The sequence below is a fragment of the Nannospalax galili genome, unplaced genomic scaffold (assembly GCF_000622305.1).
Source record: "Nannospalax galili isolate Female #2095 unplaced genomic scaffold, S.galili_v1.0 scaffold870, whole genome shotgun sequence".
Classification (NCBI taxonomy): Eukaryota; Metazoa; Chordata; class Mammalia; order Rodentia; family Spalacidae; genus Nannospalax; species Nannospalax galili.
This window is the reverse complement of record NW_008329130.1, coordinates 1683518-1709126: the sequence shown is the minus strand read 5'-3', so window position 1 is coordinate 1709126 and position 25609 is coordinate 1683518. Positions and strand designations below refer to the sequence as shown.

Here is a 25609-nt window from a genome sequence, read left to right as displayed (position 1 = left end):
GCCTCTTCCAGCCCTCAGCACAGTGCATAGCATGGGAGCATTTCTGCTCCTCTGACTAATTGGTGGCTAAGTACAGACAGGAGAGAAAGGGACACTCATTTCACTAATAAGCAGAAAGGCTCACAGAGGGGAGGAGGAAGGGAGTCCTCAAGCATGGGAACAGGTGACATGAACTTTCCAAAAGAACTTGGAGCTGACAATTTCCATTCAGTTTCCTTGCAGAGTGGGGCACAGACGATAAAGGGACTAGTTTTAATTTGCCTTCCATTTCTGCTGCCAACGACACCCTGTGGAGACCACCGAAGTGTGAACACTCCAGTTCCCACAAGCCGATTCACACCCTTCCATGAGGTGGTCTGAGTGACTATAGGATCTCCTAGGGCTCATTACATCATTAAAAAGAAATACAATGGAGAAAGTACTGCACCTCACATCTAGGAAAGGAAAGGCAGGAGTGATGACATTGTAAGCTGTTTCCCACACTAGGTACTTTTATGATCTTCATTTCCCATTACTTCAAATACCTAGACTACAAACACACAGGTATCCCTTAGTTAGCCAGAAAGAATGCTACCATTGTACCTAGTATTCTTAAAAAAAAAAATTTTTTTTTTTGGTCTTTTTGAGACAGGGTCTTCCTGTAGCCCCAGCTGGCCTGGAACTCACTAAGTAGACCAGGCTGGCCTTGAGCTCACAGAGATCTGCCTGCCTCTGCCTCCTGAGTGCTGGGATTAAAGGCATGAGCCACCACACCCGGCCTCACTTAGTATTTTTAAAATGGGTATCTTAAATATTTTTAAAGCTTTATTACTTACTTTTATATGTGTAAGATGTGTGAGTGCAAGTGCATGCACGCAATGGTGGCAGGTGGAGGTCAGAGGACAACTTTTGGGAGCTGGTTCTCTTCTTTCACTGTGGGATCCAGGGATCGACAGGTCATCAGGTTTGCACAGGGTAGGTAGTCTTACCCATTGAGCCATCATGTCAGCCCTTATTTTAATACATTTTAATGCTAGTATAATTTTACTCATATATAGTTTGTGTGCGTGTTTGTGTGGTATACATGCAGATGTGTGAGGGTGCACACCCACTGGAGGACATCAGGTGTCCTGATCTATGGTTCTTTGTCCCATTCCTTGAGACAGGCTCTCATGCTGGATCTGGCGTTTGGTGATCCTCCTGTCTCTGCTCCCAACAGCGCTGGGATTACAGGCCTGTACAGACATGCCCAGCTTTTTTTCTTTTTCTTTTTTTTTTTTTTTTTTTTTTTTTTTTTTTTTTTTTTTTGTGTTGGGAATCCACACCCAGGTCTTCATGCTTGCACAGCAAGTGCTCTTACCCACTGAGCCATCCCCAAGCCCCTATATTGTTATTATACTGCAAGTTCAGAGCAGTTAATAACCATTCTTCACAAAACATCTACATGAGACAAGTAGGAAAAAAACAAGGTATGAACCTGTAATCCCAGCACTTAGCAGGCTGAAGTAGGAAGATCACAAATTTGAGGGCAGAGACAATTTGAGGCCAAGGTCAGTGAGATGGGCACTTGGCCTCAGCCTGGCAATATGAGTTTGATTCCTGGTGATGGTGAAAGGAAAGAACTGACTCCAGAAAATTGTCCTCTGACCTCCACCATGGCAGGCACACATGCAGGAGCATGCACACAGACACATACAATAAATGTAAAAAAAAAAAAAAGTTTGAGTCCAGGATCAGCTAATAAACAACTAGTTATGGAAGAGTAGTGGAATCATGATTGGAAGTGGAGTGTTGTAGGGTGGAGGGGTAACTCAGTGGTGGACTAGCATTTGTGAGCTCTGGGTTTGATCCCTAGCACTGTTTAAAAAAAGTATTCTTTCTTTCCATTTAAAATGACCCAGAACAGCTTAATAACTACCTCCCCCTCTCTCCAGGGTCTTTCTAGCTAACACTGGGTGACCTGGAACTCTCTATGTAGACCAGGCTGACCTTAAGCCCACAGAGATCTGCCTGCCTCTGGCTCCCAAGAGCTGGGATTAAAGGCATGTGCCACCACGCCCAGACTAAGAACTTACTTTATCAGGTGGTTGAAGATAAAGTGAAAAAGTATAGCGAACTTTTGAGTTACATACTATTCTTTACAATACATATGGCCATTCTTAACAGTATTTAAAATGTTTCGAGGAACCCAGATAACTATGACACTCATGGATACCTCTTTTTTCATTGATACACCAATTTTATTTATTTTTGCGGCAGGGCCTCATGTAGCTCAGGCTGACCTCAACTTGCTATGTAACCTAAGATAACCTTAAACTTTTGATCCTCCTGCCTCCACCCTTGGAGTACAGGTATGACAGATGTGTGACACCATGCCTAATTTAAACAAGCAGGGGATCAAACCCAGGGCTTTGTGCATGCTAGTCAAGCACTCTACAACTGAGCTACACCCCTAGCCCTTCGATGTGAGATCTGTATTTTACAACTTTATCATTGTGAATTTAAAAAAAAACAAAAACTATATGGTATACTGCAGTGGTTTGAATGAGAATGTAGGCTCTACGTATTGAACACTTTGTCCCCAGTTGGTAGCACTGTTTTGGGAGGTTTACGTGTGGCTTGCTGGAGGAAGCACATCACTGGGGGTGAGCTTTTAGCCTTGCCCATTTCCAGTTTGTCTCTCCCTTTCTTGTGCCTGCTTGAAGATGTGAGCTCTCAGCTTTATGTTCTGGCTGCCTCTTTCCATGCTTCCTCACCATGACTCTCTCTTTTTTAATTAATTTTTCTTTTGTGTATAAATGTTTTGTCTTGATGTATGTAAGTGCACTCCATGTGTGCAATGCCCCACAGAGGCTGGAAGAGGGCACTGGATTCCCTAGAAGTGGAGTTATGGAGTATGGCTGTTAGTTACCATGTGGGTTCCAAGAACTGAACCCAGGTCCTCTGTAGGAGCAACCAGTGTTCTAACTGCTGAGCCATTTCCCTAGCCACCCATGATGGACTCTTATTTCTTCTGGAACCATAAGCCAAATAAACTCTTCCTTCTGTAAGTTGCCATGGACATGGTTGTCTTATCACAGCAACAGAGCAAGTAACTAATACAGTTACACTTGTGCATCTAAACCTGTATTAATAATTTAAAAAATTCTATTCACTATTATTTTGTGTGTACCTGGTGCACGTATAGCCATGTGTACTATGGTATGCACGTGTACTACGGTATGCATGTGGCAGTCAGAGGCCTTTTTGATTTGGTTCTCTCCTTCAACCTTCACATGGTCTTAGGCTAGAAGTCAGGTTGTCAGGATTGTACAGCAAGCACCTTTACCTGCTAATCCCTTGTATTAACCATATAAACACTTATGAGTCTTATCTGGAAGAAAAAAGCACTGCGTCTGATATCCATTTTAGAAACTAATAAAAAGGAGCTAAAAAATATGTCTAGCATATACTAATATAGTAAATTTCTGGGGAAAGATTCAATATCAGAGATGGCAAAAAGAAACATACCCCTCCCAGAAGTATTTACTGTTAAGATTTTCCCACAGAGGGGCTGGAGAGATGGCTCAGCAGTTAAGAGCACTGACTGCTCTTGCAGAGGACCCAGCTTCGATTCCCAGCACCTACATGGCGGCTACGAACTGTCTTTAACTCCAGTTCCAGGGGAATCCGAAGCCCTCTTCTGACCTCCATGGCATTGTACGAGACGGGTGAACTCATGTATATGCAGGCAATACACTCATACACATAAAATAAAAATAATAAACAAACAAAATATTAAAAAAAAGATTTTCCCACAGCATGTCTTCAATTTTAATACCTAATCTGCAGCACGGATAAGCAATTTTCAAATGTAAAAGGCCTACTCTGCATGATCTGTCCACTGCTTTGGTTGTAACAAAATTAACCTGGCACAATGTACCCCCTGCTCTGGCAAAGCTAACTTAGCAGGAGTTCAGAAACCCGGGTACGGCCAGAGGGTGCCACTGCCTGGTCTCACTTCTTGAACAAAGGCCTCCATGAAGGAAGCTTCTACTCACAAAGGAAGGATGGTGCCTGTCTTTTTTCATCTTGAGAACAGTGTGCCTACCTGAGGGCCTCCATAGGAAATCCTGCTGCTGGTATCTTCCGGCCTGGGAACAAGCCACTCCCACTTCTGGAAGACAGCATGAAGGGAGGTACAAGTCTGAGTTTTTGCCAGGGGAGTAAATGCTCTCAGTAAACATGAAACAGAATGGTTCAATTAATAAGTTCTAAGTTCTTTTGGGTTTTTTTTTTGAGACAGGTTCTCACTATAGCCCTGACTGGAATGGAACTCCCCATGTAGACCAGGCCAGTCTTGAAATCCCAGAAATCCACATGCCTCTGCCTCCTGAGGACTGGGATTAAAGGTGTGTACCACTATGCCTGGCAAGTTCTAAACTTTATAAACAAGACTTAGAGTATAAACTGTCAAGTCCAGGAATAAACCTGATATAAATTTAAGATCTTAACAAAATGATATTTTTAAAGATGAAATAGCAAAAGTAGCATGTTTCCTAAGCTCATAGCCAAACCATAGACCTTTGGCAATCACAGACAATCTACTCCAGGCCAAATGTTTGTTCTGGCCTGGACTACCTATCTCTTTGACTATCATTGCCCATTACCTTAGTTCTTGGTGTGGCTTGGTTAATGAACACTGAAGAAGGCCAGTGCTAAAGGAAGTTTCAGTTTTCCATATTAATAAGCTTCTCTTAAAGTACAGTCTTGGGGCTGGAGAGATGGCTCAGTGGTTAAGAACACTGACTGTTCTTGCAGAAGACCCGGGTTCAAATCCCAGCACTCACATGGCAGCTAACAACTGTCCGTAACTCCAGTTCCAGGGGATCTGATAGCCTCTTCTGTCCTCCTTGGGCACTGCATGACATGGGTGCACTTACCTTCATGCAGGCATTACACTCATATACATAAAATAATAAATGAAAAAAAAATTTTTTTTTCTTAAAGTACAGTCTTACCAGGCATGGTGGCACACGCCTATAGTCCCAGCACTTGGGAGGCAGAGGCAGACCAATCTCTGTGAGTTCAAGGCCAGCCTGGTCTACCTAGTGAGTTCTAGGACAGATGGGACTACAGAGAGATTCTGTCTCAAAAAGACCAAAACAAACAAACAAACAAAAAAAGCTAACTTTTTTTTTTTTTTTTTTTGGTCTTTTTGGTGTAGTCCCAGCTGTCCTGGACCTCACTATGTGGCCCAGGCTAGCCTTGAACTCACAAGAGATCCATCTGCCTCTGCCTTCTAAGTTCTGGGACTAAAGGTATGTGCCACCATGCCTAGTCCTATACTTACATTCTTTTAAAAATTGATTTATTTTTATTTTATGTGTATGAATGTTTTGCCTACATGAACGTAAGTGCACCCATGTCATAAAATGCCCAAGGAGGCCAGAAGAGGGCGTCAAATCTCCTGGAACTGGAGTTACAGATGGTTGTTAGACACTATGTGGATGCTGAGAAACAAACCTGGGTTCTCCACAAGAGCAGTCAGTGTAGACCATAGCAAGTTCTGGGATTAAAGGCACGCGCCAACACCATGCCTGGCCTCAGTCACTACTCTTAACCACTAAGCCATCCCTCTAGCCCCTAAGTTACATTCTTAACTTATATGTTGAAATTATGACAGGAACACAGTTTCATCAGAGGCTTTTTTGTATGAAGCATCAAAACTTCGTGGTTAGAACTGCCAGAGATTGGGACAGAGGATTTGTGACCAATGAATAATTTTAGGAATAATCCTTTCCTGCACTACTGTCACCCGAGAAAGAAAAAGAAAAACAAAACAAAACAAAAACACCAAGAGGAGGAGGAGGAGAAGAAGGAGAAGGAGGAGGAGGACCAGTTTCTCCAGTTTGTAAAATCTTTTTTTTTTAACTTCCAAGGCCAGACAGAATGGAAGCAATTATATTGTACAATTTGTTCATGGGAGTCAGAGGCAATGCTGACAGCTTTAATTCACATACTAATGTTGAAAAAATTACTTTTGAGAGGCAAAGTAACAGAATAAGGAGAAAAAACAAAACACAGACAGGAAGGTGACTAACAGGCTGTAGGCAAAATGGCCAGGTCCATTTGCGCTATAATAATTTCAAATTACCCGTCATTTTCTGTAATAAGACACCATTTCAGTGGTGGATTTGCAGTTCTTTATTTTACTAAAGATGACCTTTGCTTGGCTTTGTCTTCAATACAAGGTCTGACAATCGAAGCACAGTCCCATTTGCCCCAACCCCTTAGCTTCTTCTTGAAAGCCTCCTAGAATATCTACTTTATCCCTCGCAGGATAAGCAACCCTGAAACACAAGAAGTGTTTTTAATTACTAGATTTCATTTAACAGCCCATGTGGACACTTTCTCATTGGACTTACTTTTTGCTTTAGCCCCCATTCTTTGAGAAATACAAAAATTTCCACCAAAATATTAACCTGACCTAAGAATGTTAAAGGTTAGTCGCCTTAATATTACTGCAACCTCTAACTTCCAGAGATCTAAAAAGCATCAAAATGTGAACAGGAGGCGCAGTTTACAAGCCATTTAATAACTGTAATTGCATAGAATTTATTCGATTCCCAACTTGTTTTTCTGAATGAACACGACATTTGTGAAGAATGTGTCACATGGTAGTTAGACGAGCTGCTACATGGTGGGCTAGCACCAGCACAAAACTTCTCTGTATTGAGACTTGGAAATGTAGCCGGGCGTGGTGGTGCTCGCCTTTAATCCCAGCACTTGGGAGGCAGAGGCAGGTGGATCTCTCTGAGTTCAAAGCCAGCCTGGTCTACATAGTGAGTTCCAGGACAGCTGGGGCTACAGGGAGACCCTGTCTCAAAAAGACCAAAAAAAAAAAAGACTTGGAAATGCAAAATAATTGTGCGAGATAGATCTCACAATCCCTACTATGCAGGAGAAACAAGGCTCAAAAAGATGAAGTCACCAACTGAAGGTCACGTGGCCACGAAGGTCAGTGTCTTTTAAAGGAAGGTAACTGTAAATTGAATACACTGATGTGATTAATGAAACACATTTTAGTCATACTGCTCTGTGCTGTTTGTTTGGTTTGGTTCTTGCTGGTTTCACCACAGAGCTCTGACTGGCCTCTACCTTCTCGTTCTCCAGTCTCTGCGGATTACAGGGATTACAGGTGCACCACAACACCTAGCCTACTGATGCCCTTAAAGGAAACCATGATTACCACTCTAGATTCATATGAGTCTCTTTCAAATGCAACTAGCTTTCCTGTTTACTGGGGGATCAGGAGACAAAGGATAATCTTGTTACAGCTTAAAATGCCAACATAACTGAAGCTTGGAATCCAACTAAGTACTTGTATAAAGAGGTCCACAGCATGCTTTTAGTCCCAGCACTCAGAGGCAGAGGCAGGCAGATCTCTGCAAGTTCAAGGCCAGCCTGGTGTACATAGAGAGTGCCAAGCTAGCAGGAGCTACAGGGAGACCCTGTCTCAAAAAGACCAGAGAGAGAGAGAGAGAGAGAGAGAGAGAGAGAGATCCACAGCAGCACTGACCACAACAGCTAAAAGGGGAAAACAACCCAGATGTGCATCATCAAATAAATGGCTAAACTAAAAAGGAATGATGCATTTATACAAGTTACAATGTGGTATAACACTAAAAATATTGTATGACGTGAACAAAGCCAGATACACAAAAAAGGTCACACATTGTATGATTCTGTTCATACAGAATATCCAGAAGAGGTTAAGCCCACAGAGACAGAGAGCAGATTAGTCGATGCTGGAGGGCTGGAAGGAGGTGGGTGGGGACACCGGGTTGTGGGGTTGATGGAAATGATCTGATGGTTGCACAGCACTGTGAATTTGAACTGCCACTGAAAATGGTGAACTTTCTATCAATATGAATTTCATCTCTACTATACAATATAGAACAATGAATGAATAGTATACATCACAGTACCTTAGGTGACAGCAGGTAGCCTGCTTTTTCCTTGCTGGGTTATAAACTCAGCAAGTGTTTGCTGGTTATAAACTCAGCAAGTGTTTGCTGGTCATAAACCAGTACCTAAAAACAGCCCATTAGCCAGGCACAGCAGCACACATCTGTAGTACCGGCTTCTTGGGAGGCTGAGGCAGGAGGATAGCTTGAGCCCAGGACTTCAAAGTCAGCCTGGGGAACATAAACCCCCCTCTTACTTTTTTATTATATTCATTTATGGAGGGCATGGCACATGTGTGGAGGTCAGAGAACAACTTGGGGGGGGGTCAGTTCTCTCCTCCCACCATGTGGGTCCAGGGGATTGAACTCAGATTGTCAGGTTTGGCAGCACCTTTATCCACTGAGCCATCCTGCTGGCCCTGTGAGCCCCCATCTCAAAAAAATCAAAATACACTAAAAGTTCCAAATAAGGCATTAATATAGTTGAGGTCCCAAATCTGTCCAGTTGGCAAAGCACCTAGTGAATTTAAGTTTATAGGAAGCATTAAAAATGTTTTTAATTCATCTGAAGTGCAAAGAAAGAGAATATTGAGAAACACACGAATGAATACAGACCAGGAGATGCCCAGGAAAAAGCTAATTACACGCATGAGGACACAGCTGTGCATCTGACCAAGCAGGAGTCACGATCTCTCAGGAGAGAAAATTTCTTTTCTCTAAATTATTTTGTGCAGAGTAGAAAGTAACTTACTGTCACCACCCTGGGGTCTGGCAGGAGGGCCACAAGGAGGGCCTCCAGCTGCCATTTCCTATTGCTTCAAAGTGAAACAAGCAGGAGGTGAAGCTACTCCAGGAGACTCTCAACAGGGCTCCTATTGTTCCAAGTTAGGAACTCAGAGATACAATGGGCCCCATTCATGCTGAGAGCTCACAGGCTGGGAACAGCCCCTTAGTGCCCATTCGGATTTGGGTTAGACACTGAGATTTAATAGATGTTAACTTGCACAAATACAAGTTATTTTTTTTAAAAACAGTACAAAATAAAGAACTAAAACTCAAAGGGTAATACACTGAGAGTCAGGACTTAAGTCTTATCCCCAGATCTGGTTCTAAAATAACTTTAGACAAAGGACTTGCTCTTTCTAAGTGCCAGTTTCTTTGTGTGACTATGAAATGTTTCCTAGGATTCTATAAACACAGGTCTAATGATGTTACTGTACTGTTCACCCCATAAGTGGAGTAATGAAACGGGAGTCATTAGCTCACATCTTTCATTCCCTATCAGCACTGAAAAACAGCATCTTAAGAAAAACAGAGGAAGAAGTGCATTTTCTGTTCTCAGACAAATCATAATGAATAAAGTCCAAGATCAATCAAGAAGGAGCCCATCACAGAAAATAACAAAGATCCTAAAAAGAAGCTACAGCATGTGTCCACGTCACCTGCTCTTATGGTACAGAATATTGAGAATCTCTATTTCTTTGTCCCGACTCCAAATCCTCAGAATGAAAATGCCACGTCCAGTAAGGATGGGATCAGTGCTAAAGTTTCCTTCCAGACTGTCATTTTTTTGCTTTTTCAACCCCAAAACTTGCCAGAGCAAGGACTTTGTCTCCAGAGCCTAAGGAGAAAGACACAAAAATCAAAAGCTTATCTTAAAAAGTATTTACAATTCCAGGTTATGAGGGGGAAATCTATCACACAGATATGGAAATAGAAAACAGAGTAAGCTGCCATCATCGGGGCATTAGCCCTGTGGTGCCCACCACCATCCCGTCTTCTCCCTGCACAATCAACCCAGCCACAAAGAATGGCTTACTGGTTACCAAACCTACCTTTGCTTTAGGTAGGAAAGAGAATGTATAAAGTTCTAGTTTACTTTTAGAGTTGTGTGTTGCTGACAGGTATTTTAAAAAAACATTAGGCTGCAGGCTGCAGGGGCTACAGAGATGGCTCAGTGGTTAAGGGCACTGACTGCTCTTGCAGAGGACATAGGTTCGATTCCCAGCACCCACATGGCAGCTAACAACCATCTGTAAATCCAGTTCCAGGGGATCTGACATCCTCTTCTGACCTCCCTTGGCCTTGTATGACACGGATGCACTTACACACACGCACCCTGCAAAATAATAAAATATTTAAAAAAAATAAAAAAAACATGGGGCTGGGCCAGGTGTGGTGGCTCATGCCTTTAATTCCAGCACTTGGGAGGCAGAGGCAGGCGAATCTTTGTGAGTTTGAGGCCAGCCTGGTCTACATAGTGAGTTCCAGGACAGCTGGGGCTACAAGGAGACCCTGTCTCAAAAAAGACAAAACAAAATAAAACAAAACAAAAAACCATGGGGCTGGAGAGATGGCTCAGTGGTTAAGAACACTGACTGTTCTTGCAGAAGACCTGGGTTCGAATCCCAGCACCCACACGGCAGCTAACAACTGTCTGTAACTCCAGTTCCAGGGGATCCGACAGCCTCTCCTGTCCTCCGCGGGCACTGCACAATACAGGTGTACTTACAAATACACATGCAGGCAATACACACATACACATAAAAAAATAATAAGAAAGACTGGGTATGGCTGTGCTGCCCAGGCTGGTTTCATCTGTGTTCAAGCAATCCTCCTGCCTCAGACTCCTCAGTAGCTGGGATGACAGGTGTGCATCACCATGACTGGCTGATTTTCTTCTACTGCAAATTATAAATGTATTACTAGTACCATTATCTCTTTTAGAAGAAAACCATGTCTATTTGGAAAACTCTCAGATACTTGGAAGTTTCATTTTGTTTTTAATTTTCAAAGAGATACCAGGTTCTTCAGATCAGAAACACCTATAAGCTAAAGACCCAAGACCTTATCATTTGAAAGTTTTATTTTTATTTTTAATTTTTAAAGTCTTAGGTACTTGGGAGTTAAGGAAGGAGAATGATTTGAGCCAGGAGTTAAAGACCAACCTAGACAAAAGAGCATCTCAAAAGAAAAAAAGAAAAAAAAAAATTTCACACCTGGGTTGTGGCGCGTGCGCACGCACGCGCACACACACACACACACACACACACACACACACACACACACACGAAAAATAAATGTAAGAAAAACAATTTAAAGGCATATTTTGTTTTGAAAATTAGGCTGTCTTGGGGCTAGAGAGATGGCTCAGTGGTTAAGAGCACTGGTTGTTCTTGCAGTAGACCTGGGTTGGAATCTAAGCACCCACATGACAGGTAACAACTGTCCCTAACTCCAATCCCAGGGGATCCAATGCCTTCTGTCCTCTGCAGGGATTGCATGACATGGGTGCACTTACATACATGCAGGCATTACACACGTACACATAAAAAATAAAAATAATAAAATATTTACAAAAATTAGGCTGTCTTTATATTTAAAACATACTGGAGCTAGGTATGGTGGTACATGCCTATAATTCCAGCACTTTGGAGATCAAGGCAGGGGGATTATGAGTTCAAGGCCAGCCAGGGCTACATAGTAAGATCTTGCATCAAAAAAGGGATGAAAAGTGGAGGAGGATGGAGAGATAGCTCAAGGGCTAAAAGCATTGCTCTACCAGAGCACTGGAGTTCAGATCCCAGCATCCCTATCAGGCAAGTCACAAATGCCTGTAACTCCAGCTCCAAGGGATCTGTGGGCACTCCCACACATGTGTACACACACACATTGTCACACAGATATACAGAAATATAAACAATAATAAATCATATTTTTAAGTTGAAAACCAACACAAAGGATTTATAAAGAAAACAATCCTGTCACCCAAAAGTCAAGCAAAAGTCACTGTATTGGATCAAGCATGCTCTCTGTCAGTCTAGAATTGTGACAGAGTCCAGCTTTCAGAAATGTAAGTGCAAGGAGCTGGTAGAGTGTGCTTAGCATACATGGACCCTGGGTTCAATTACCAGCATCTCCAAAACAAGAGAAAGGTTTTCCTCCCTTGGTGCCCTTCCCACTCTCAGGAGTCCTTTCTTACTTTCCTTAATAAATCTACATTCATTCTGCTAGAAGAAGGGTTGGGGGGAACAGTAAGGGCACTCACCAAGGTCTGTGGAGACTTTCTCAAACTGGCTGAGGACAGCACCTGCATTGGCTGACAAGAAGGCCTCATCCTCTCCTGTCAGCTACACAAATGAGACAGGGTGCAGTGAGTGAGTTCAAATGAAGAACATGTTCTAGGAGCCACAGCTACAAATGTCGTAGGTCTACAGACTGCATCATAGGTCAGCAAGTTCTGTAACATGCAACACAACTGCTCTACCTAATAGATTAAATCGAATACCAGTACCTTCTCTCCAAGTTTCCTGAGGGCGGTCAGGATCTCCACTTTCTGCTGAGTGTGCAGGTCTCTTTCCAGCTTTCCTACCATCAGGTCTCTATCCATCTAGAATGGATGAATGTGAGGCATACGGTATGTAAGTGAAAAACATTCTATGTAGAAAGCCCAGCTCTTCAGACCTACTTTCAGTTAATATGATAGAGAACTAAAGAAATGATCTGAGACAAACATGACAGAAATACTATTATGAAAGTTCAAAAAGTTTCTGTGAATTACATTTGTTTATTTGCACATATCCACATGTGCATGCCTGGGTCTTCTTGTGGAAGTCAGAGAACAACGTGGGAGTCAGTCCTCCTTCCGCCATGTGAGTCTGGGGATCAAACTCAGGTGTCAGGCTAGGTGGTCAGTACTTTATTCACTAAACCATCCTGCTGGCTCTATTGCTTTGTTTTGTTTGACACAGGGTCTCCCTGTAACCCCAGCTGGCCTGGAGCTCACTATGTGGACTAGGTTGGTCTTGAACTCAGAGATCCACCTGCCTCTGCCTCCCGAGTACTGGGATTAAAGGTGTGTGCCACCATGCCCGGCTGCATCCTAATAATTTTTAATTAAGAAAAAGAATTAAAAAAAAAATTATTAGGATGCAGTGATATACACCTTTAAACCCAGCACTGAGGAGACAAAAACAAGTGAATCTCTGTGAATTTGAAGCCCAGCTTGGTGGGAGATTTCCAGGCTAGCCAGGATTGCACAGTGAGAACTTGTCTCAAAATAAAATAAATAAATAAATAAATAAATAAATAAATAAATAAATAAATAAATAAAACTTTACTACATAGCCAAGAATGACCTTGAACTCCTGATCCTCCTGCCCCCACTTCCTACATGCTGGGATTACAGGCATGCACAGCTGCATCTGACTAAGAAATTATTTTTTTGAAACTAATTTACAATTGTTTGGCTGGTATAACTGCTATTAGATGCCTGAAAATTATGCTAAACATCATCCCTACTAGCAGAAGCACTAATAGTAAATGTTATATGTTGGTACTATTCCAAATGGTTTTTCTTTTATTTTTTGTGGGAGGAGGGTGATAGAATCTCACTCTGTAAGTTAGGCTGGCTTGAACTCACGATGTAGCCCAGGCTGGCCTTGAACTCAAAGCAATCCTCCTGCCTCAATCTCTCAAGTTCTGGGATTTCAGGTCTCAGCCACTTTGCCTAGGAAGAATTTTAAAATTTATTTTACTTTTACTGTGCTGGAGATTGAATCTAGTACCTTGTTTAGGCTGGGCAAGCACTCTATTACTGAGCTATATGTTGGCCTACTTTTTTTTTCATTTTTATTTATTTTAATTACATGAATTTATTTATTTTTGTGTGTGTGCCTGTGTACCACAATGCACCTGTGGAGGTCAGAGGATAACTTGCAGGAGTCAGTTCTCTCCTTCTACTACGTGGATCCCTGAGATTAAACTTGGTCATCAGGCTTAGCGTTGAGCGCCTTTACCTGCTGAGCCATCTTGCTGACCCTGTACCCCAGCGGCCTGCAAGTCGCTATATAAACCAAGCTGGCTTTGAACTCAGAGATCTGCCTGCCTCTGCTTCCCAAGTGCTGGGATTAAAGGTATGAGCCACCACACCTGGCTAAAACATGGTTTTTACATTCTACTTTTATTTTTTTAAACATGGCCTTTACCCACTGAACCCTCTTGCCAGAACTACTTATTTATTTTCAAACAGGGACTCTTTTTTAAAAAAAATTATTTATTTATTTTTTTATGTATTCTTTGTCTTTTGTAAAATTTTATTCATTATTTTTATATGTATGTGTGTATTGCCTACATGTATGTAAGTGCCCCTGTGTCGTGCAATGCCTGCAGAGGATAGAAGAGGCTGTTGGAGCCCCTGGAACTTGAGTTACAGACAGTTGCTAGTTGCCATGTGGGTGCTGGGATTGGAACCTGGGTCTTCTGCAAGAACAGTCAGAGTATTTAACCACTGAGCCATCTTTCCAGCCCCCTAAACAGGGATTCTTATGTTCTCCAGGCTGGCATCAAGAGATCCTCCTTCCTCTGCTTCCCAAGTAGCTGGGACTATACATAGGTGTGGAACTGCACCCAGCTTCTAAGTGTCATCGGATCATCATGACAACCACAAGATGTGGTGACTGGTCATCAACTTCCTGTATATCAGGAAACCAAGGCACAAAGAGGCTGAATAAAATAAATTTCCATAGGCCACACTCCTACTCAGAATGTAGAATAGGGATTAAAATCCAACCAATCTGACCTAAATCTATGTTCTTTTATTCTGTACATGTATATGAGTGCGTATGTGTTCTTGTGTGTGTGCATACATGTATTCAGGTGTGTGTCAGAGGTCAATATTAGATATCTTTCTAATTTGTTCTCCACCTTATCTTTTGAGACAGGGTCTCACTGAACAAGGCCTGAACTCACTGGCCAGCAAGCCCCAGGGATCTTCCAGTCTCTACCTCCCAAGTGCTGGGATTAGAGGTACACAGTGCCATCCATGTTTGGAGTTTTGTTTTGTTTTGTTTGTCTTTTTGAGACAGGGTCTCCCTGTAGCCCCAGCTGACCTGCCAGAACTCACTATGTAGACCAGGCTGGCCTCGAACTCACAAAGATCTGCCTACCTCTGCCTCCCAAGTGCTGGGACTAAAGACATGCGCCACCACACCTGGCCATGTTTGGCTTTTTTGTGGGTCCTAGGGATTGAATCCAGGTCCTTATGCCTGCATGACAAGCACTTACCAACTGAGCCATCTCCAGCCCCTAAATCTACGCTGTCTCTCATTATTCTACTGAACTGTTAGCCCATAAATACACTTTAGGAAGTTACCAGGTTTATGAAGATGCTCAAATTCTTAGATAAAACAGGCCATACATGCACAGAAGCAGTGCTGCTGATGAATTTTCAATAGGATCTCAAGTTAGGGCTCCAGGCATAAATGGTAAAGGACTAAATATGGAGTTCAAGCACAAGCGGTTGGAGGCAACTTACATACTGTTTACGCATCCACATTTATTATGAATTATAATTGCTCAAGGTACAAATTTTGTCAGAAAATTGTGGGCTGTGGCTCTAAAATAAACTGACAACTTTAAACAGCAGACTATCACAAACAGCACGTAGGAGAAAAACAAGCACAGCGACCAGTAAAGTCAAAGGAGTTTTACCTCTGCTAACCTGGTCCGAAGCTGACCTGGCTGTTTCTTTGCAAACAGTCTGATGACCTCTGGGGTTTTAAAGGCCTGGCTGATAGCTGCCTGAATAGCCTAGAAACAGAGGAATGGAAAAAAAAAGAACCAGAATATTCAAATCAATTAGGTTTGTAATAACTGACTGCTGAGTTTCTAATAGGTTTTATGCATCAAATTTAGTTTTCATTTCCTGTTTTGGGTGTTACTGGAGCCAAGTAGACACTAATCAAGAAGTTAGATAAGAAAGTCAATACTTTTTGAGAGTCTAGGGCCTTATACACGCTAGGCGACTGCTCTTCCACAGAGCTACATCCCCACTCCTTTCATTTTCTACCTGAAATATCTCACAAAGAAAATAAAACAAAAATCAAAACAGTACATTACACATACCAGCTGCATTCCACTGAGTTCATCAACCAAAGTCATATTTCCTGACATAATTTTCTTCAGTGAATCATTAAATTCACTTAGCTGCTCCAAGGTTTCCTTTTTAGTTTCTTCATATTCATCTGTATCGAGTTCCTCCCTGAAGTATAGTGAGTACCATAATGAAGAAAAACATTGTTCCAAGTCAAACAATCTTAGTACTTACAGTAGAGCAAGGCTGAAAACAAACATCAATTGCCAACAATGCATGTGTCTGAACAGTTACACTGTGGCATTCTGTTTTCTTGCAATGTAGTTACTTGGATAATTAAACCCAGAGCTGAGAGTATGCTATTTACCCCTTACTCCCAAACAGTTTTTTTTGCCAATATGAGGCATACGTAAAACACACAATAACTTCCCTTATAAAGCTTCAGTAATTAGAGGATCCGCTTAAGGGTTTTTGTGAGCAGTAACTGAATGAATAAAGAAAGTGCTTGGCATGTATAGTAACAGTTAAAGAGCTGTTGTCATCCTCCTCCTCCTCCCCCTTCTAATCATCATCATTAATGGTAGAAAACACTTTGTGTACCTTGCAAAACAACAGCAATGTAGCACTTATCTGAATAAAATGTGACTTTTATTCACCAAAAAAGCCATTTATTGAGTATTTATTACAAGTAACCACAGCTGGCACACACTGAGCTCCTATTGACTGAGCACCTACTCTGGGCCAAGCATTGTGTTGCCTCCTTCATCTTAATATTTATAACATCCTTCCAAGGCTGTTACAAATTACAATTGTTTTTTCTTTTATTGACGCAGGGTCTTGTATAGCTCAAGTTGGCCTGGAGCTCACTCTGTGGCCAAGAATGACCTTCTGCTCCTGATCTTCCTGCCTCTACCTCCCAAGTGCTGGGACTACAAGCATGCACCACAGTTTTGCCCTCCCCCTTCTTTGATGCTGGGGATTGAACCCAGGCCTCTGGCATACTAAACATCCAGCCAGCCACACAGCTACACCCCAATCACAGCATTTTAGCAATTAAGGCTGAAACCACGAACCAGGAGTTCATACCAGACAGAGCTGTTTTAAACACTACAGACAAGGTAGGTGTCATTATCTCCACTTCAAGGAGGTCAAGCATTTTGCAATTAGTAATTACTTGAAAGGCTTCCACATCCCAGGCTTTATGACTCCAAAGCCTGCATAACTTACTTCTCCAACAGGCAAAGTGCTGTGAAAGACCAGAATCATAAATGGGCCTGCATCCATGGAGTTTGTAATCCAGCTACAGAAAGTCTCTCACAACATAACAACACACGATGTACCATTACCTGCATTCCTCCAGATCTTGTAATTGCTGCATCAATCGATCCAACTGCTCTTCTAAATTCTGCTTCAATTTGCTTGTCTCCGTTTTTCCTCTAGAGGCCATTATAATCACTATATAGAATAATTAACCCACATATAATACATCGTATTTGGCTATTTGAGGAGATTTGACATACCAGTGTAATTTAAAATTAAGCAAATTTAAAGTAAAATCAAGTCAGGCGTGGCGGCACACACCTTTAATGCCGGATCTCTGTGAGTTCAAGGCCAACCTGGTCTACATAGCAAGTTCCAGAACAGCTGGGGCTACAGGGAGACCCTGTCTCAAAAAGACCAAAAAAAAAAAAAAAAGTAAAATATAAAGGCCACACTCTTTCTTAGTTCTAGGTATGGGAGAGATGGTTCTGTACATCAACTCTCAATTGTGGCTATGCAACCCAGACTGGCTTTGAACTCAGTCCCCCCATGCTAGGATTACAGAATATGACAACATGTCCAGGCTTACCATTTTTTTCAATAGAGGGTACTGAGCCCAGGGCCTCACAGATGCTAAGGCAAGCACTCTACAATTAAGATAGAATCCCAGCCCAGTAAATTATTATTGTGAACAGAAAAACCTGTCTCTTTTGGGGGAAGCAGACAGGATCTCATATAGCTAAGGTTGGCCTTGCACTCACTACATAGCTGAGGATACCTCTGAACTCACTACATAGCTGAGGATACCCCTGAACTCACTACATAGCTGAGGATACCCCTGAACTCACTACATAGCTGATGCCCTTGAACTCACTATATAGCTGAGGATACCCCTGAACTCACTACATAGCTGAGGATACTCCTGAACTCATTACATAGCTGAGGATGCCCTTGAACTGACTACATAGCTGAGGATACCCCTGAACTCACTACATAGCTGAGGATGCCCTTGAACTCACGACATAGCTGAGGATACCCCTGAACTCATGACATAGCTGAAGATGCCCTTGAACTCACTACATAGCTGAGGATGCCCTTCAAGTCCTGATCCTCCTGCTTTCAACTTCAAATTGTTGGGATTACAGGGATGTACCACTATGCCTGATCTATTTCCTTTTTTATTTGTATTTATTATTTTTATTTTATGTGTATTTTATGTGTATGCTGTGCCTGCATGTATGTAAGTGCACCCGTGTTATGCAATGCCCACAGAGGTCAGGAAAGGGCGAACTGGAATTTCAGACAGTTGTGAGCTGCTATGTGGGTACAGGGGATCAAACCTAGGTCCTCTGCAAGAATAGCAACTGCTCTTAACTACTGAGTCATCTCTCCAGCTCCTTTTTTTAAGAGTTAAAAATACTTTATTTATTTAAAATTTTTAAAGTATGTTATTTTTATGTGTATGAGTGTATCGCTTACATCTATGTAAGTACACCAGTGGCATGCAATGCCCTTGGAGGTCAAAAGAGGTCAATGGATTCTCCTGAACTGGAGTTACAGACAGTTGTTAGCTGCCACGTGGGTGCTGGGAACTGAATCCAGGTCCTCTGCAAGAACACCCAGGGCTCTTAACCACTGAACCATCTCTCCAGCACCATAAAAACATTTAAAAATATTGTGTATGTATATGTATATGTCTGTGCCACGGTGCACATGTGGCAATTAGGGGGTCAACTTACAGGAGCTGGTTCTTTCTTTCCACCATGTGGGTTCCAAGGATGGAACTCAAGCTGTAAAGTTTGGCAGCAAACACCTTTACTCACTGAGCCATCTAGCCTGCCCCAATAAATTTTTTTTAAAGCTGAAGAAAAAAGCAACTACATTCTTTTCTTTTATTATTTTTATGTGTATGCGTGTATTGCCTGCATGTAGGTAAGTGCACCCATGTCATGCAATGCCCACAGAGGTCAGAAGAGGCTGTCAGATCCCCTGGGACTGGAGTTATGGACAGTTGTTAGCTGCCATGTGGGTGCTGGGATTTGAACCTGGGTCTTCTGCAAGAACAACTAGTGTTCTTAACCACTGAGCCATCTTTCTAGCCCCTGCAACTACATTTTGTTATAAAATATGGGTCCAAGCCAGGCGTGGTGGTACACGCTGGTAGTCCTAGCACTTGGGAGGCAGAGGGAGGTGGATCTCTTTGAGTTCAAGGCCAGCTTGGTCTACATAGTGAGTTCTAGGACAGCTGGGGCTGCACAAAGACCCTGTTTCAAAAAGGTTAAAAAAAAAAAAAAAGTGTCCAATTTCTTTGCATTAAATGGATGACGACTGTCCCATCGCACTTCACTAGTCAGCTCTGATTCACCGATCCAATGTGCCGCCTTTATTACAAATCCAATTCCTAGACTTATGTCTGTTTCATTGACAATTTAAACGGACGGACGACTGTCCCATCGCACTTCACTAGTCAGCTCTTAGTCACTGATCCAATGTGCCACCTTTATTATAAATCCAATTCCTAGACTATGTCTGTTTCATTGACAATTTGCTCTTCCTAACGTATTTTAACTTTATAACTAATATACCAAGTGCTGGGATTAGAGCCATGTGCCAATAGGCCCAGCCATGTGTGTGTGTGTGTGTGTATGTGTGTGACATATACATGTGTGCATGCAAGTGTGAGTGCACATATGTAGGCCAGAGGTCCACGATGAGGGTCTTCCCTCTGTCATTCTTCACATTCATTTATATTTTTAGATTTATGCATATGAGTGTTTTTCTTGTATGCATATATGTACGCCTGGTGCCCTCAGAGGCCAGAAGAGTGTATTGGATCTCCTGAAACTGTAATTACAGATGGATGTGAGCTGTCATGCGGGTGCTGGGCTAGTGCCCATAACTACTGAGCCAACTCTTCACCTTGTTTTTTGAGGAAAAAAGTGACCCTGAAGCTCACTGACTTGGTTAGGTTAAGCTTCAGAGACCCACCTATCTCCACCCCTTCATACCCCAAAATGCAGGGGCTACAGGTACATGCACACTGCACACCTGACTCTTACATGGCTGCTGGAGATCTCTCTGCTAGACACAGAGTCTTGCTATGTACACTAGGGCTGATCTTCAACTCAAGATCCTCCTACCTAAGCCTCCCTAGTGCTGGGACTCCCATGCCCAGCATAGACAGGAGTGAAAAAAAATCTCTGAGCGTGGTGGCCCATGCCTTTAATCCCAGAACTCAGGAGGCAGAGGCAGGCAGATCTCTGTGAGTTCAAGGGCAGCCTGGTCTACATAACAAGTTCCAGGCCAGCTAGGGCTACAGGGAGACCTTGTCTCAAAAAGACAGAAAAAAAAAAAGAAGAAGAAAAAAATATATATATATAATTTTATGTATCTTAAGTTTGCCTCAAACTTTGTATTTAGCTGACAATGACCCTGAACTCTTTATCTTCCAGCCTCCACTTCTCAAGTGCTGGGATTACAGGTATGTGACTCCATGCCTGGTTTATGTGGTCCTGAAAATCAAACCTAGGGCTTTGGATGCATGCTAGGCTTTGATTCCTAAAACCCACAAACTGAGCATGAGAGCACATGCCTGTGGTCCCAGCACTTGGGAAGTAGAGGTAGAAAAATCAGAAGGTCAAGCCGGGCGTGGTGGCACACGCCTTTAATCCCAGCACTCGGGAGGCAAAGGCAGGCAGATCTCTGTGAGTTCAAGGTCAGCCTGGTCTACATAGTGAGTTCCAGGCCAGCTGAGGCTACAGAGAGACCCTGTCTCAAAAAGACCAAAAAAAAAAAAAAAAAAAGAAGAATCCCAGGGTTCAGACGGCTGGAGATATGGCTCAGAGGTTCAGAGTACTTCCAGCTCTGCTCTTCTTCAGGACCTGCGTTCAGCTCCCATGTCCAGTGGCTCAAAACTACCTGTAACACCACCATGGGATCTGATGCCCTCTTCGTGTGTGTGCGTGTGTGTGTGTGTGTGTGTGTGTGTGTGTGTGTGTATTTGAGAAGGTTCTCCCTGTAGCCCGAGCTAGCCTGGAACTCACTGTGTAGACCAGGCTGGGCTCAAACTCCCAGAGATCCCCCGCCTCTGCTTTCCAAGTGCTAGTATTAAAGGCACACACCATCATGCCCAGCCCTGACACCCTCTTCTAAATGTGGCATACACTGACTCAGACACACACATATACACACACACACAAATAAAAAAAAAATAAAGGCTAGGGGGCTGGAGAGATGACTCAGCAGTTAAGAACACTGGTTGTTCTTGCAGAAGACCTGGGTTTGAATCCCAGCACCTACATGGCAGCTAACAACTGTCCGTAACTCCAGTCCCAGGGGATCTGACAGCCTCTTCTGACCTCTGTGGGCATTGCACAACATGGGTGTACTTACCTACATGCAGGCAATACATGCATACACATAAAATAAAAACAATAATAAAATTTAAAAAAAATAAAGGCTAGAGAGAGCTCAGCAGTTAAGAATGCCTACTGTTCTTGCAAAGGACCTGAGTTCAGTTCCAGTTGTGTAGCTTGGATGGATCACACTGCTTGCAATTCTAGCTCAGGAGCATACAACCCACACATTAAAAATAATAAAAACAAGGCCAGGCGTGGTGGAGCATGCCTTTAACCCCAGCACTCGGGAGGCAGAGGCAGGCAGATCTCTGTGAGTTCAAGGCCAGCCTGGTCTACATAGTGAGTTCCAGGACAGCTGGGGCTACAGGGAGACCTTGTCTCAAAAAAAAAAAACCAAAAAAAAATAAAAAACTTAAAAAACTGGGGCTGGAGAGATGACTCATAGGTTAAAAGCATAGGATTTGGTTCCCAGCACACACGACAGCTAAAAACTACCTCAATTCCAGTTCCAGGGGATCTGATGCCCTCTTCTGGCCTCCACAGGCACTGCATGCAGAGGTGCACTTAAAACACTGGCAGGCAAAACACTCATACAAAATAGAATAAAATTAAAAATAAACCAAAAATAAAATTAAAATAAATCTTAAAAAATACAGGTGGCTGGGCTGGAGAGATGGCTCAGCAGTTAAGATCACTGACTGCTCTTGCAGGACCGGGATTCAATTCCCAGCACCCACATGGCGGCTATGAACCCTCCTTAACTCCAGTTCCAGGGGAATCCGAAGCCCTCTTCTGACCTCCGTGGCATTGCACGACATGGGTGCACTCACATACATGCAGGCAATACACTCATACACATAAAATAAAAATAATAAATAAAATATTTTTAAAAAATACAGGTGGCATACACCTTTGATACCAGAACTTTTGAGGCACAGGAAGGTGATCTCTGTGAATGTGAAGTGAGCCTAGTCTATGTGGTGAGTTCTAGGCCAGCCAGGGCTACATAGTGAGACCCTGCCTCACTCCATCCCCCTAAATTAAATCAATGAAATTTAAAAATAAATTCTTGATCTGGGAAAAAAAAGCAGCCCACAGTTCAATCCCCAGCACCACACAAACCAGGTTAGTGGTACATCCCTATAATTCAAGCACTCAAGATGTGGAGGCAGAAGGATCAGAAGTTCAAGTTCATTCTCAGCTACACATACACGAGACTGTTAAAAAAATCCTTAAATCCAAGGTTTATTAAACCTTTTTAGTTGCTGTTGAGGAGGGACAGAACCACGACGCTCTCCAACTAGTGATAGGGATTCTCTTGCCTCAGTATCCACAGTTCTGGCATCATCACCACGTTTGGCTGGTCGTTTTCCTTTTTTTTTTTTGGTTTTTTGGAGACAAGGTCTCCCTGTAGCCTCAGTTGGCCTGGATCTCCCAATGTAGCCCCAGCTGGCCTAGATCTTGCTATGTATTCCAGGCTAGCCTTGATCTCATGGAGATTTGCCTGCCTCTGCCTCCAAGTGCTGGGATTAAGAGCTTTTTTTACTTTTTTCTGAGACTAAGTCTCACTCTAGATCAGACTTTTCTAGTAAAGGTCAAGGTAAGTTGAAATTGACACTGAAAATGTCTTTGCAGACTTAATTACATAATCTAAAGGCTGGAAGTATAGTTCAGTGTTAAAGCAAGAGCTTGGCATAAGTGAAATATGGTACTTAGCTGAGTTCAATTCCCAGCATCAAAAATAAAACCTGACTTCCGTGTCTACCCATACCACAGGTAAAACACGCATCAAATACTTGCTCTTCGTTTTTTTTGTGCTGGGGATTGAACCCTGGGCTTCATCTATATTAAGCACACCATCTACCACTGGCTGACTATACCCTAGTCACATCCAGCTCATCTTTCTCTTCTGAGTCTCTATCCAGCCAAGGTTCATTTGTCAAGGTCTAGGCCAAGGACCACATTCTCCATAAGGCCCCCTTTGATTTCTTCCTAATCATTAGGCTGTGAATTACTTCAGGATACAGATTTCATCTTTTCCTTCTAGCATAATCCTGGGCAGGCAAAGCATACTGGGTAAAGGAATAATAAGAACAGATGGCTTCTTCCTTTGTGCTTCACATCTTATTCTCTATTAGAACTTCTTTTGCCATGACATCATTGACTCATTGATTTAATGTATTTACTTACTGCAATGTTGGAACCCAGGGCCTGCGCATGTATTCTACCACATGCCCAGCTCTACATGAGATTTTTTTAAATATTTATTTTTATTTTATGTGTATGAGTGTATCACCTGCATGTATGTAAATGCACCCATGTCATGCAATGCCTGAGGAGGTCAGAGGAGGGCATGGGATTCCCTAGAATTGGAGTTACAGACAGTTGTTAGCTACCATGTGGGTGCTGGGATTTGAACCCAGGTCCTCTGCAAGAGTGGCCAGTACTCTTAACCACTGAGCCATCTCTCCAGCCCCTCTACATGAGACTTTATTATAGCACAGTTTGTCTAACTTTCTCTCAAATAAATTCTAGAGCATAAAATGAGTCTAATTCATCTCTCAGCCTTCTCAACACAAATGTAGAGCTAATATCTGGTCACTGGACCAACTACATAGAGTCAACATTTTTTAAAAATAAAAATAAAAGGGGCTGGAGAGATGGCTCAGCAGTTAAGAACATTGGTTGTTCTTGCAGAAGACCCAGGTTCAAATCCCAGCACCCACATGGCAGCTAACAACTATCCATAACTCCAGTCCCAGGGGATCTGACAGCCTCTTCTGACCTCTGCACACACTGCACGACACAGGTGCACTTACCTACATGCAGGCAATACATGCAAACACATAAAAATAAAAATAATAAAGTTAAAAAAAAACTTTTAAATCCCCTCATGTTAGAGACTGAACCCTGGGCTTTGAGTATGCTAGGTATGCACTCTACCACTGGGGTATACCCCCAAGGCCTCAAAACACTCTAAAGAAGCAAATAAATTTCAGGGATGATAGAAGCTTGAAAAGCTTTAACCACAGGCTACAGATTCAGCTCAGAAAGATTTAACTCATTGGCACCATCTGGCATTGAATAAAAGTGGCACACTTTTACAGAAACTACAAAAATGGCTCTTAAATGCCATAATTATTCATGCTCACCTGTCTCCTAGTATTCTAACTGCTGACGGGTCTCAAACTGCACAGACCTCCAACTCTGGAAGCTCCCAGTGTCATCAATTTGAGGAAAGCGAAATTATTCATCGGGATTACATGAGGCTCAAAGTTCAAACCACTTTAGGGGTGGAGTTGGCTGGAGCAAGAGTAACTACTGACAAGTAGTTTTATTTGGTATATATGAACTTGGCCTAAAAGCAGTCCAGATAACTTCCGCATGAACAACCTACAATAGAAACACACCCTTTATTTCTCGGAAGACCTGGGGGAGATGGCGTTTAATGGCTGTAGCTTTTTTCTGAGGAAGAAAAAAAAAAAAGCTCCCGGCACACGCCTGGACGAAACCTGTCAAAACCGGAAGCACGAAAAGAGAAGGGGTGGGGCTGGAGAGACGGCTCATTAGTTAAGAGCCTGGGCTGCTCTTGCAGAGGACCTGGGTTCGATTCCCAGCACCCACATGGCGGCTGAAACCATCGTAACTCCAGTTCCAAGGGATCCGACGCCCTCTTCTGACCTCCCCGGGCATTGCATGACATGGGTGCACTTACATACACGCAGGCAATACACATAAACAAGTAACATAAAATAATAAATATGGGAAGGACTGGAACCACACCTTCTGCAGGCGGAAGTGAGATGCGCTTGATCACTGTGGCCGGGTTAGGGTACAGCCCCAACTTCGGTCGTCAGTTTCCTATCCCGGTCCCAGGGACGCCGGGCTCGAACAGGACGGGTGACCGCCCAAGGCCCCGAAACCCCTCGCGCCCACCTCCTCGCCCTCGAAACCCGAGGCTGCTACTCGCCCCTGTATACAAAGGTTTAAAACCAGGGGCCCCGCCTACCTGAGAGCCGCGACCCGACGGACAGCGCGGGAGGAGCACTTCCGCCAGACGCAAGCACTTCCGGCTCCATGAACCAATCAGAGCGCTGCCTTGGTGTTCCCCTTGCTGGCGTCCGGGTTGAGGCGGTCTCCTGGAGGACTAGGGCCGTTTGGCGGCGAGGGCCTGGTAAGCACCTATCCGC

General features: G+C 43.0%; 2 protein-coding genes across 12 annotated transcripts in view; one reads left to right on the top strand and one right to left on the bottom strand.

Moving 5' to 3' along the window:
• Positions 1-237: 237 nt before the first annotated feature.
• Lzic (leucine zipper and CTNNBIP1 domain containing) lies at positions 238-25544 on the bottom strand. Of its 11 annotated transcripts, none has more exons than XM_029562913.1 (9): positions 25429-25514; positions 17148-17256; positions 15834-15969; positions 15420-15518; positions 13351-13437; positions 12223-12318; positions 11977-12058; positions 4070-4135; positions 238-287 (listed from the first exon to the last, which is right to left on the bottom strand). In XM_029562913.1, exons 1-9 carry the CDS (start codon positions 25496-25498, stop codon positions 253-255), a joined length of 780 nt encoding a protein of 259 aa, XP_029418773.1. In that variant the 5' UTR covers positions 25499-25514; the 3' UTR covers positions 238-252. The 11 variants fall into 11 exon arrangements, with proteins under 11 accessions (XP_029418773.1, XP_029418745.1, XP_029418763.1 ...); XM_029562899.1 differs by lacking the exon at positions 238-287 and adding an exon at positions 24572-24812 and having other exon boundaries at positions 3703-4135; positions 25429-25544; XM_029562891.1 differs by lacking the exons at positions 238-287; positions 25429-25514 and adding exons at positions 24572-24812; positions 25203-25411 and having other exon boundaries at positions 3703-4135.
• Positions 25514-25609, top strand: part of Nmnat1 (nicotinamide nucleotide adenylyltransferase 1) — a 33203-nt gene continuing 33107 nt past the window's right edge. The window contains exon 1 of the mRNA XM_029562880.1: positions 25514-25593. The gene's annotated coding sequence lies outside the window, so the exon portion shown is untranslated. The remainder of the gene's footprint in view (positions 25594-25609) is intronic.

Bases quoted from the DNA above. Each gene is read 5' to 3' on its own strand.
- Lzic (XM_029562885.1), bottom strand. From the start codon at position 25,498: ATGGAGCCGGAAGTGCTTGCGTCTGGCGGAAGTGCTCCTCCCGCGCTG. The intron at 17,257-25,428 runs GTAGGCGGGGCC...TATTCTATATAG, and splicing joins CGTCGGGTCGCGGCTCTCAG to TGATTATAATGGCCTCTAGA. The intron at 4,136-11,976 runs GTGAGTGCCCTT...GCTGTCTTCCAG, and splicing joins GAAAGTCTCCACAGACCTTG to AAGTGGGAGTGGCTTGTTCC.